The sequence below is a fragment of the Siphateles boraxobius genome, unplaced genomic scaffold (assembly GCF_051911475.1).
Source record: "Siphateles boraxobius isolate OS27281-9 unplaced genomic scaffold, OSU_SipBor_1 68, whole genome shotgun sequence".
In the NCBI taxonomy this organism is placed as follows: domain Eukaryota; kingdom Metazoa; phylum Chordata; class Actinopteri; order Cypriniformes; family Leuciscidae; genus Siphateles; species Siphateles boraxobius.
Window position 1 is genome coordinate 11,517,501 of NW_027509195.1, and position 12,331 is coordinate 11,529,831.

Below are 12,331 nucleotides of genomic sequence, written 5' to 3' on the forward strand. Positions count from 1 at the left end.
GGAAAAAATACTATGGGAGTAAATGGGGCCCATCAACTGTCTGCTTACCAACATTCTTCAAAATATCTTCTTTTCTGTTCAACAGAAAATAGAAACTCATATAGATTGAGAACGACATGGGATTTTTATACAGAATTTTATTTCGGGGTGAAATTTTATATTTTCTGACATTGTGCATCATTGTGACATTCACACAGCAATCCCGGTGAATTATCGTAAAATTGCCAGAATGACTTTACCGGTAAATACACAAATATGCTGTCCACACTAGCAATGGCTTTTTACCGGTAAGAGACCATTCACACATCAGCTCCAAAATACTGATAAATTCCCAGTCAGCTTTAAACGCTGCACCATTGTCTTCATCCAGCCACATGAGAAGAAGCACTTTAGTTTCACTCTGTTCAATTTGACATCTGAGTGAAAGGGCATAAAGGGATGATCAAACGGAATGCGCTTTTGCTTTTAAAAACACGAGATGCGCATAATAGTATCCAACTGCAGGGCCGCAACGTTGATGAATGGAAAAGAAGGCCGTGTCTCGTGTGCGACACGTTGAAAAAGCTGCGAGACGTGGCAAAACAATCAAAGATGATCATCTAGCACATATTTACATAGAAAAACTATTGAAAATCTTACTGTAAACAGCGTTAAGTAATCATTTAATTTCCATAAGATCTTTATGATTTGCCCTAAGCAGACTTCTTTTGTCATCGCATTCTGACTTTCTACGTGATCATACCGGTAATCTTTATTCGACATTCACACAGAGCACATTACCGGTAATTTACTGGTAATGTTTCAACTTCTCTTACTGGTAAATTGCCGGAACCAATTTACTGGTATTTTTGAACAGGTCTTGTTCACACATGGTCTCTTATCGGTAATTTACCAGTAAAGACTGTATGTGTGAAAAGGGCTAGTGTTTCTCAAGCTTATGTTGGTCAAGTTCAACAAAACCACAATTGTTACAAGTTCTCGATTATTATATACAACTGTGCTGTTAGCACAGATAAGGACAGTCACATCCGCCGATATATTCGTCATCCTCTTGTGTTCAGCTAGTTCTCAGGGCCGAAAGCAGAGGCGGATGACACTGAATGAAATGAAATGAACACTGTGTGTGACCAGCAATTGAATGGTTGAATCTCAGCCATGTCTGCTTCCCGTAGCCTTCTCTCTCACCTATTGAAGATGGGTTCTGCATTCTGGGTAGCCCTCACATTACTGTCCTCTTCATTTTTTCATGTCTATTTGGCAACAAAAGAACAGGATGTGCATTCATTTTGTACTTGAAGTTAAAGACAAGAGAAGATTTGTTTTACAGTGATTTTAGCTTCAAATGTCTTATTGCCAACAGCAATATGATTAATAAGGGTGAAATTGTGCAATGAATCATAGTAATTGGAATAAACTACTGTTTTGTTTTTTTCATTACTCTAACTGTAGACCGAGTGGCAGGCAACATTGCAACTTAGTGCATTGTTATTTAACATGTGGTGTGTGTTTATTATAAGAAATTTTTACTTCTACATACACAATTTTTGTCATAGTTAGTTATATCTCTACTGGGTATAAAACAGCCTTATAAAATATAAAATGCAAACATGATACAAAAGCTTTTCCTCCTTTTTTGTTATGGTAACACCAACCCTTGTTAGCTTACCTTGGAAAACTTTTGAATAATTAAGTTAAAATGTGTAACATCTGCTTCACTAGCAGCACCAGAGAAAAATAATGAACGTTTCCTGACAAGTTTCCTAAACTCTCCTTCCACCTCGTCTACCATTGTGCGCCAAACAGGCAGTCCCACTTCAAAATGACATCATTGATTGAACTGAAATGCCACTTTAACCTGTTATGAAAGTGCCAAAGTATCTACAGTCCTCAGGAAGTCAGTCTACAAATGGCTTACCTGTACTCTCTTCATAAAAAAGAGAGTATTTTGACAATGAACAACACTTACAGTATTATATTCAAGGCATGCATCGTTGTATTTAACATGCATTGCTCCCATCTTTCTGGTTTATGATAGATGTAAGTGTTCAGCTGACACGGGTTGAGGTGTTCATGTCCGGCTTAATTCTGGTTCAGTGCACCTGTATAACCCGTCATGCTAAATCACACTGTGTCTTGTGTAGCAGACACTTTGGCATGTCTGTAGGCCAGATATAGAAACCTAAAACCTAAAAAAGCGCTGTATCTAAAACAAGAAATTGTTGAGTGGGAGCAGAACCACATGTGCCTTACTCGTCATTTCACACCCTCTAGATCAACAGCGCATCCACTGTCACATCTGAGCCACGTGTGAGGCTTTGGTTTCAATGCGGAGAAACGTGTCCTTCATCACTCCGCCTGAAATGTCTTGATATCCTGATTTGATTGACAAATTCTCTCTCTCTCTGTCTGTCTCTGTCTCTGTAGAAGCAGGAGGAAAGAAGCTGCGCAGCACTATCCAGAGGAGCACAGAGACGGGTCTGGCCGTAGAGATGCGTAGCCGAATGACCCGACAGGCCAGCCGCGAATCCACTGACGGCAGCATGAACAGCTACAGCTCTGAGGGAAAGTGAGTAACAAAACACACATGCACACAATTCTGACAAGCATGACAGTGTCGATACTGTATGTATATATGTGCCTTATGAATATGTGAATGTTTATATATATATATGCATGATTTAAAATGTTTAATATAGACCAAAACAAATCATGAGATCAAGCTCTTGTAATGTTCTAATCAAAACCTTTTTCTTTCTTCTCAGCCTCATATTCCCTGGAGTGAGACTCTCTTCTGAGAGTCAGTTCAGTGACTTCCTGGATGGACTTGGCCCTGCCCAGCTTGTGGGCAGACAGACGTTAGCCACGCCCCCTATGGGTGAGCACTTGTTTATTTGGCATTCTGTATACTTTGCTATTGTGCTTGTGTCTCCAGTCAAACTCAGTTCCCCTGATGCAAGTCCTTACAGTAATATTAATCATGTGTAACCCATATATCCTTGATTTTTCTCATGTCTAGGTGACATTCAGATTGGGATGGTGGAAAAGAAAGGAGCCCTAGAGGTAGAGGTCATCCGAGCCAGAGGCCTTGTGGGAAAATCAAGTTCTAAGGCACTGCCAGGTGAGTGTGGTTATCCTTTCTGAAGGTGATTTCCCAGGCACCTGAAAAATCATCGCTCACGATTAAACTCCATCTGTTTTTGTTCCTCTCCAGCCCCTTATGTAAAGGTGTATCTACTGGAGAATGGAGCCTGCATAGCCAAAAAGAAAACAAAAGTAGCACGAAAAACACTGGACCCTCTTTACCAGCAGCAGCTGCCGTTTGAGGAGAGCCCAGGAGGAAAGGTTTTACAGGTATTATGTCATCACTATTGGTTTTATTTACCAGTCGTTTGGCCATTATCTCATGATCATTTGGTTAATCGATACTACCTTATCTAGAGAGAAGAGATTCATTTGTGTATATAAACTTTTTAGATAAGATTTTTATATTATATATTTGTATAATATTGATATATTATATATATATATATATATATATATATATATATACACATACATATTTATAATAATGTAATTATTTCGAATAAATTATTATAACCTATTAACTTATTTATTTATAACCCTAAAATAATAGCCAATAAAGCCATAGTGTGTGTGTATATATATATTATATTATAGAGTATATACATTTTTCAATTGTAGTTTTTTAAAAACACATCTGAAATAACAAACTAAGTACAATGTTGTGTTGTCAAAAATACAAAATATATTTTTCTATACATATCGATACTGAAATATCTGAAACGCTTTCGATACAAATTTTTCGCAGAATAGATACATGATACCAGCTGCGCTTTCTCATTCTCTCATCTCTCTGACAGCGAGTGACACACAAACCCGCCTCCACTCACTCATTATGCTCCGGATGAATATTTTTGGCATTACAGGGTTTGAATTTCGTTGTGGGATTGGACGTATTGCGCATAAGTTTACTATTTCCTGCAGATGTTGTGCTCACACCCAAAGTGTGCATGCATAAAGCCACCTCTCAGAACTAAACTAAGTTATTTTTAAACTACTAGCCACAGTGGCTGAGAGCAAAAAAAAGTTAAAGTCAAGCCCTGTATATATACAGTATATATAAATAATTGCGACATAAATTAATATGTATTATTATTATTATATTTATATATGTGTATAGCGATGCCATATATAATGCAGTTTAATTATTGAATAAAGTATATGAGCAAATAAGAGTATATAATAATATACAGAGTTTGCACATGATTACACAATAAAACACATTTTTTCCACAGTCTATTTTTTTTTTTTTATCTATTCCACGGTCATCTATTTTTTTTTCTTTTTTTTTTCATTATGAGACCTGACCTCAGTTTTTTTCATTAATTCTTAATTCTTTTCCCATCGTAGATCATTGTGTGGGGAGACTATGGACGAATGGACCACAAATCCTTCATGGGAGCTGCTCAGATACTTTTAGATGATCTGGACTTGTCCAACATGGTTATTGGCTGGTTCAAACTGTTTCCTCCCTCTTCACTGGTCGACCCAACCTTGGCCCCGTTGACCAGAAGAGCTTCCCAGTCATCTCTCGATAGCGGGTCCGGGCCGTTCGGTCGCTCGTAGCAGTTTTCTGAAATATAGCGTTATTGTAGCAGCCAATGGGTGGAGTTTGAGAATTGCGACAGGTCCCGTCCCCCCGGTAACACTGCATGCTTGATGTTGTGTGTTCAGAGCTTGTTTCTTAGGGGTGAAAAAAGCGGTCCTGTTTTTGCTCGCAAAAAAAATGCCGCACACATCGTGCGCAAAGAGCACCCCCTAGAGGGTAGGGACGAGACGAAGCTGGAAATGGGCTCCTGAGCTCATGGAACGTCACAATTCTTGATTTTAGAACCTATTCGAAGCCATTGGAGTTGAGCCTGAACTGAGAAGCGAAATGTTGAGTTCTTCAGAAGCCCTTTTTGGAATGGGGTGAAACGTTCTCTTCGACTTTCATTTTCCATTTATGTTTCTTTTAATGTTGATGTATTTGTATCTACATGGGCTAACAGTGTTCCTTGGGTCAAGCCATGCCAACAGACCCAGAAATGTACACACAAAACAAGAATATGACGCGGGAATGGTCACCTCACTCCCCAGATACGATTCTGCTAGATCAATACAGAGATGACATGTAGGTTTGAATCATCTTTTAAGATCAAATTGAATTTCTTCTCTTGATACTGTATGAAACCTAAAGAAGAAATACGTTTTTTGTTGCATGGACACAACTTTAGCTGAACTTAAAAAAAAAAGTAAATAGAAAATAAATACATTTCTCAGACTGCTACTTGCAAAAAAAAAAAGATGATGAGAAAAAAAAGGAGAAAAAAAACCGGATCAGCCATTTTCAACCATTTCTATTATTTTTAAAGATAAATTTCACTAGTGCATGGTTTTCATGGGGAGTGAATGCTACAGTGTGATTTGAAGAAGAAGAAAAAACAAAACAAAACATGAAACCTTGTTTTTTGTCCTGTAGACCGTTCATTGGTCTCTCTACTGTATTTTTACAGACAAGCAGTTAAATGACAAGCTAAACATTTTATTTACAGTGAAAAATCTGTTCATGTGAGAAAGACGTAAAAAATAAATGTCTATGATTTATTATTGTAAAGGCGTAAGCCTAATGAAGCTAAAGATGATGTGCAAATGGTACATGTTTCTCTACTTCTCCCCTGTCCCAGGGTAAACTCTCTGTACTTCTTGCTTCCGTTGTCAGATTTCCACCCCGATATTGTTTCAGTTCTTTTTCACTTGAATTTTCAGGGCTGTTAATTTCTTCAGCTTTTCTAGTTTTAGTCTTTATTGTTTGAAGTTCATTCGTTTAACAAGCATGTTGAAAAGGGTTTTTGGCAACGTGGCTTGGGCACATCTTACAGTAACTCAGCATGTTTTGATAAAGACAATATTTGGAGAAATAAAAGCAGTTTCTTGTACAGTGCATGTGGACAACGATCCCCTCCCCCTCTTCAACCTGAATTGAATTTTCTTGAAAATTAGGCAGTGGTCTCACACTGACCTGAAGGGCAAAATTCCGAATGAACATTCCACCTTGTAAAATCATACTTTGTTGAAAAATTTAAGGGAAAATGTGACCAGGGATTTTTATATCTTTACGGAAATATGAGCTGCAGCATTCCTGACAAAAGAGCCCAAAATTTCCGAGATCTTTTTACCGGAGGCGGCTGCAGCTCACTGACTTTCGCAGTATTGTGCTGTACAGTTTTCCGAGCATGATGCTGTCTGCAGAGAAATGCACATCGGGACGATGATATTGCCACACGATGATATACCTTTGGTTTTTATTTCTTCGTTTCAAGAAAGTAGAAGTCATTTAATATATTTTTGTTAGTTTATTTACAAGCCAAGACCTATTTATTTTTTATTTTCTATTTTTTAGTAATAATCAGAGCTTCTTATATCTGAGCAGTTTATGACTCCTAGTTTCAATGCCTGAATGGAAATATGCACTGGGACATTATACCTCTTCCTATGAAAATGAACTCTACATTTTTCTGATTTAAAAATAAAAGTATTTATCAGGCTTTCAGTCTACTTATGATTTCAGTGTACGTCTTTCACAGTCTACAGATTTTAAAAGAGATCTCTATTAAAGCAAACACTCTAAATGTATGGAAGTGGGATAATGTCTCATTATGTCAAAGGTATGTTCTATTCTATTTCAAATGCCTTCTCTATTGTTTTTTCTTTTTCTTTCTTTTTTTTTTTGGTGCAATGTGTTCATGCCAAGGCTATGTCTTGGTCAAGTATGGTTGAGTACAGAGATTTATGTAAGTTATTTTTCAAAATAAAAAATGGATATTACACTGGAAAATGAGCGTTCACAAACAAAAGCAGCAAGTCTCTATTTATAGTGTTTCCTGACGTGACATGAAAACAGATATATTTATATATGGCATAAATGGCAATGTACAGTGTAAATTCAATTCAATTTTATTTGAATAGGGCTTTTCACCATACATATCGTTTCAAAGCAGCTTTATAGAAAGTGATTTGTTATGAGAGGTGTCTGTGTCCAAGTTATGTACTTCAGAAATGTACATATAAAAATCACGCAGTTAGCTAAAATCATGTATACATTTTAGGCAGAAACAATGAGCTCATTGAAGTAATTATTATAAATTGTGAACATAATGATTATAATATATAGATATTTAGCACTGTGCATGTTGATTCAGAGTTGACGTCATCTGAAGTCCTGGCCGGAGTTTGATCGGATATGACTGGAGTACAAGGTTATGAGATGCATTATGTAAATGCTTGGCTAAAGAGATGCATATTTTAGTCTAGATTTAATTGTGAAAACGCTCTATATATATACAATACCGCAAAGACAGTAATATTATGAAATATTTTTTTAATAATTTAAAATCACTTTTCTATTTGATTATACTTTGAAATTAATTTATTCCTGTAATGCCAAGTTGAATTTTCAGCATCATTACTGCAGTCTTTAATGATCCTTCAAAAATCATTCTAATATGCTGATTTACTACTCAAAACATTTATTATTATTATCAATGTTGAAAACAGTTATGTACAATTTTGTTCAGGATTCCTTGATAAATAGAAACTTCAAAAGAACAGCATTTATCGGAAATAAGGAACTTTTTTTTAAAATAAATTAATACTAATAATAATTAATACTTAATAATTAAAAATACTTATAATAATAAAGCTTTTTTTATTTATTAAGTTATTCATTTATTATATCATATATTATAATTTTGTCCTATAGATCCTCTTTATTAAAGCTGCACTCCCAGTTTGTATGTACTGTATATTTGCTTCGAAAGCAAGCATAGCTTTCCAAATACAACAGAATTATGTTGTTGTTGTTTTTTGTCATAGAACATATTAATAACAAGGGTTTTTTTGTCAGCACTATTCTGTGGTTATGAGTAAGTGCTGAGGGCTAAAAAAGGGAAGTGAACAACAGGGGATAAAACAGCTTCCTCCTGCTTTGACAGATAAATGCTGGACTGCCACAACACAATCATGAGCTGATACGATTCCAGACAAATAGAAGGTAAGGTCAAATAAAATATCTTACAGGAAAATCAAATCTGAGGATAGAGTTTTTTTTATGTCATCACTGTACAAAATCAAATGTTGCATTATAAGAGAGACTAAATTGTACAAACAGATTTATTGTTGCTTCAGTCAACATTATATCAAATTTCAATATCAGTAGAAGAAAACCTCAAGCTACACTGATAAAAATTCTTTGAGACATTTATTGCAATTAACCATCTAGTCTGATCATCTTATGTATGTGTCTGAACCACGTGTCCATGGTATATATCTATTGTTTTATCATTTAAAACCTACTGAACTTTTTTTTTTTTTGTTAAAGGTAGGCCTATTACAGGAAAAGTGTGTTTGTGCTACTGTATTTTAACTACTTAATTTGATATTTTGTTATCTAATGCAATGATATTCACATTTTTAAGTTTGGCTTAAATGTCTAAATATGTTTTGGAGCCCAATCAAAATAATGCAGACATTGTAGTGGTCATTAAAGGGTAACTAAACCCTAAACCAACTTTTTTTAGTTAATGATCTGTAAGACTGGGGCTTTATTATCGCTGTTCATTGATTCAAGTAATTTTTTGACATTTGGGTTTAAAGTGTTTTAATTCTACAATATATGGTGCAAAAATGGCTGAGCTCCCTCTTCAGGTTGAACGGTGGCTACTGCAGTTGAATTTTCCTATTGGATGTTGCGGTGGTTCGTACCCTTGCCTAAATAAAGGGGCGTCTCAGGTGCACACCCCCCTCCGCTGGGCTCTGCCCACTTTTCCAGCATTTTTCAAACATTGCCAGTGGGTGGAGTCAGGCTCTGACCAGGGGTTTAGTTACCCTTTAACCATTGCATGTAGTGATGAAATCATAACCCATCATCATTTCCAATTTCAAAATCTCTGTTCTTGTTATTTCAGGTTAGTGAGACGATGATGATTCAAACTAAATTTTATCAGCTGGCAGAAAGAGTACGATGGGTCTGGTCCACAATATATGCTCTCTACACGAACAACACGAAAAGCTGGAACGAAAAAACTCTCCTCTTGTTGAGCTGCTTTACCACCAGCCTCATTCTGAGCACCTTCCTCTTCCTCATCCTTCACTTTTCCCTCAAATGTGTTCAGGAGGTCTCGGTTCCCCTCACTTGTGTTTTTTGTATAAGCTTAACACCAGCGATGTATTTCTCAGAAAGGATCCGTTGTTTCGGAGCCCTTGTTTTGGTCTCGATGGGTATGAAGCAAGTAAAGAGTCTGCTTCTCACATTAGGAACCAGTTCAGTGATTTTCTTCAACATCCAGAACACGTTACAGAACATGAGACTGCTTGCAAAAGGTCTCCTCTGCAACTTGGAGGAAAAGTTACTGGATATCAATACAGAACCCCTCGGAAATTATATTAAAATGCTAATGTGGGTGGGAAATCAACTTAAAAGTTACTTTATAGGCCTAAACTATACGTTTGGGAGTTACCGTGCAGATTTTACTCTTAAAGCAAAGGTGGACTCTGAGCTCTTCAAAGTCCACCTCTCTGAGGCCGAACAGGCTCTAAACCAGACCACGCAGAGTGTGTTAGCACTGACCAATGCTTTGTCTTCAATAGGAAAGATATTGTCTCCAACATTAGGTCTTTTCTTTATTGTGCTCCTCACTGCTTTATACCTGAGGAGATTTCATGTAGACAAAAAGCACAACAACAGATACATCACGAAAACGTTCCGTTGCTTTGACGAGCAGCAAAGGGAGAAGGGCAAACCGTGTGTCCTTCCGCTCAGCAAAAGCGAATCGGAACGTTATATAGTGCCCCCGTCCATCCGCCCGACCGGTCGGCAGTGGAAAGCCATTCTCAAGTTCAGTATTCCTATATTCACTCACTGTCTCACCTGGCTGGTGTTTATTAGTCTCGACGGGCTGATTTACTGGCTTATTGTGGTTCTGAACAAGCGGCTCGGGGAACTGGAGCCACTTCATGTTCCTGTGGGGATAAAAATCCAGGTAAACTATAGTGTTCTAAAGATGTGCTTACTTGGATACGTTAGTCCTTTAATCCGAATTTAATTTCATTTCAAACAGGAATGACCAACATATTCTGCTGTTGTGTGAACGTTATGATATCGATAATATATTTGTATATATAAAAGCAAGGTTAGGCTATTCATAACTGAATTGTGTGTGCATTAAAGAAAAGACAAATATTTTTCTTGTGTGCACATAGATCCTCATTTCTGTAGGCTATATTTAAAGGGTTATCTCACCCAAAAATTAAAATATTGCCTTAATTGACTAACCGTCCAAAACTATGACTGACTTTCTTCTGTGGAACCAAAAATAATAAATTATAATAATAAAACATATATCTCCAGTTAAAGTCAAATGGGTCCAAAATTGTCTGTACCACAACATTCTTCGAAATTTCATACCTTTTGAGAACAATATGACTGTAATTAAAAACGAAGAAAGAATTTTTATTTTCGGGTGAACTATCTTTTTCATTATCAAACTGTATGAAAACTGCCACTGGTATTTTTTGATGTCTGAATTTCTTCTAATTTTCTTCTCTCTACTTTCTCCTTTTTTGTTTTGAAAGGAAGTGACATCATTTCTAGGTTTACCTGTTAAAGAAAATGCAAAAGGGGCTGATTTTTCCTACACAGTGTCATTGTTTGAGAAGAAGTGCTTGCCTGAACCAGAACTGTGGCTCTATCAATCTCTGGTTCCTTTGTCTGTCGTCCTGGCCTTGCTGGTTGTTCTGATTCTGCTGTCATCACAGATAGCCCAGCTCAGGGTTGTGCTATCCGAGCAGTTTTTCTCAGATGTTGCAAAGAAAAGAGCTGCTTATCTACATGCAAAGATTTTAAGAAAGCGGTGCAAGTCTAAAGTGGAAGAACATGAAGGAGATCTGAAGACTTTAGCCATGCAGGTTGGTAGTGAACATATTCACTTTGGCAACATCAGTGTCTAAATCAATAATTTTAGAATGTTTAAAAGAAAATAATTTTACTTGAACAGTAAAATTGTGTAAAGATATGGACTTGTTTTAGGAGAACGTATCTGGAATTAAGTTTATTTATTCTTGAAGAAATCACAGTCAATTTGGTTTAGCATTATTTTGTAATATTTAAATATAATAAATATAATATTTAAAAGCATAATATTTTGCTTTTAAAAATGTCAGTGGGGTAAGAAAAATATGTTAATTCAAATTATATTCTCTGAAAACAAGTCTTCAGTTTTGCTTCTCTAGTAAATTGATCTTATTTAGCTTTGCAACCAAGGCCAGAAACATATTGTGTATGTTTATATAGTGTTATGCATTGCAAATTGTGTTGTGACATTTCAGAAAAGTATTATGTGTGAAATCGAACCTATATAGCTGTAAGCATCTGTTTTCAAGTTGTTGTTGAGAGTATGTTTTGCCATTAGCTAATGTGGATTGTATTAACAAAATCATTTTTTTTTTTTTTTGCAGCCCAGTTTTTGGTGCCCCTTACTCTTCCATAAGCACAGAACAAACCCTGATGCTGTTTAAGTATGCTTGAAGTTTGTTACAGTCTGTCAAGTAGCCATAATCACAGGTTTGATGGAGTACATGTGGACAACAAAATGTACAGGCATTGTTATCAACAAGTGCACATGAACATTGCACTGGGTTCTGTTTGTGGTGACCCAGTGGTCTGAGTATAGAAGGCATTGGGAATAGGATTGTAGGCCATGGGCCCTAGTGATCAGTTTGTGTTGAATAGACCCAGGAGCCTTAGTGGTCATCACACACTGTTTTTGACGCTTCAAAACGTTCATAAAGAGATCGTTAAACTAATCCATATGAATTGAGCCGTTTAGTCCAAATTTTCTGTAGAGACTCAATCGCTTTATATGATGAATCAATGTTTATACTTTATATGTGAATAAAAGTCTAAATTAAATCTGTTCATCATAAAAAAGAAATTGAATCTCTTCCAAAACTTTGGACTAAACCGCTCAATTCATATGGATTCGTTTTCCCATCTCTTTATGAACTTTTTAAAGCGTCAGTTGAAAGTCGCAGATTTCAACAAAAAGAGGGTCAGTTGTGTTCTGAAGATGAACGAAAGTCTTACAGGTTTGAAACGACATGAGGGTGATTAATTAGTGACAGAATTTTTGTTTTTTGGTGAACTTACCGTTTAACAATCTCAAATTGAGGTGGAAGTCATTGAGCAATGATGAGCATAAAACATGTACATTAC

General features: G+C 36.3%; 2 protein-coding genes across 29 annotated transcripts in view; both read left to right on the forward strand.

Moving 5' to 3' along the window:
• Nucleotides 1–6,917, forward strand: part of rims2a (regulating synaptic membrane exocytosis 2a) — a 217,818-nt gene extending 210,901 nt beyond the window's left edge. For all 28 annotated transcript variants that reach the window (XM_077214769.1, XM_077214756.1, XM_077214753.1 and 25 more), the window contains 5 exons: nt 2,425–2,566; nt 2,763–2,875; nt 3,017–3,118; nt 3,212–3,351; nt 4,432–6,917. In XM_077214769.1, coding sequence (XP_077070884.1) covers nt 2,425–2,566; nt 2,763–2,875; nt 3,017–3,118; nt 3,212–3,351; nt 4,432–4,647 — 713 coding nt within the window. In that variant the 3' untranslated portion in view covers nt 4,648–6,917. The remainder of the gene's footprint in view (nt 1–2,424; nt 2,567–2,762; nt 2,876–3,016; nt 3,119–3,211; nt 3,352–4,431) is intronic.
• Nucleotides 6,918–8,053: 1,136 nt separating this feature from the next.
• Nucleotides 8,054–11,758, forward strand: dcstamp (dendrocyte expressed seven transmembrane protein). Its single transcript, XM_077214708.1, has 4 exons — nt 8,054–8,113; nt 9,027–10,100; nt 10,693–11,025; nt 11,575–11,758. Exons 2-4 carry the CDS (start codon nt 9,039–9,041, stop codon nt 11,632–11,634), a joined length of 1,455 nt encoding a protein of 484 aa, XP_077070823.1. The 5' UTR covers nt 8,054–8,113; nt 9,027–9,038; the 3' UTR covers nt 11,635–11,758.
• The last annotated feature ends 573 nt before the right edge of the window (nt 11,759–12,331 follow it).

Excerpts from the sequence above, each read along its gene's own strand:
- dcstamp (XM_077214708.1), top strand. The coding sequence starts at position 9,039 with ATGATGATTCAAACTAAATTTTATCAGCTGGCAGAAAGAGTACGATGG. Across the intron at positions 10,101-10,692 it reads CTGTGGGGATAAAAATCCAG|GAAGTGACATCATTTCTAGG; the intron begins GTAAACTATAGT and ends TTGTTTTGAAAG. Across the intron at positions 11,026-11,574 it reads TGAAGACTTTAGCCATGCAG|CCCAGTTTTTGGTGCCCCTT; the intron begins GTTGGTAGTGAA and ends TTTTTTTTGCAG.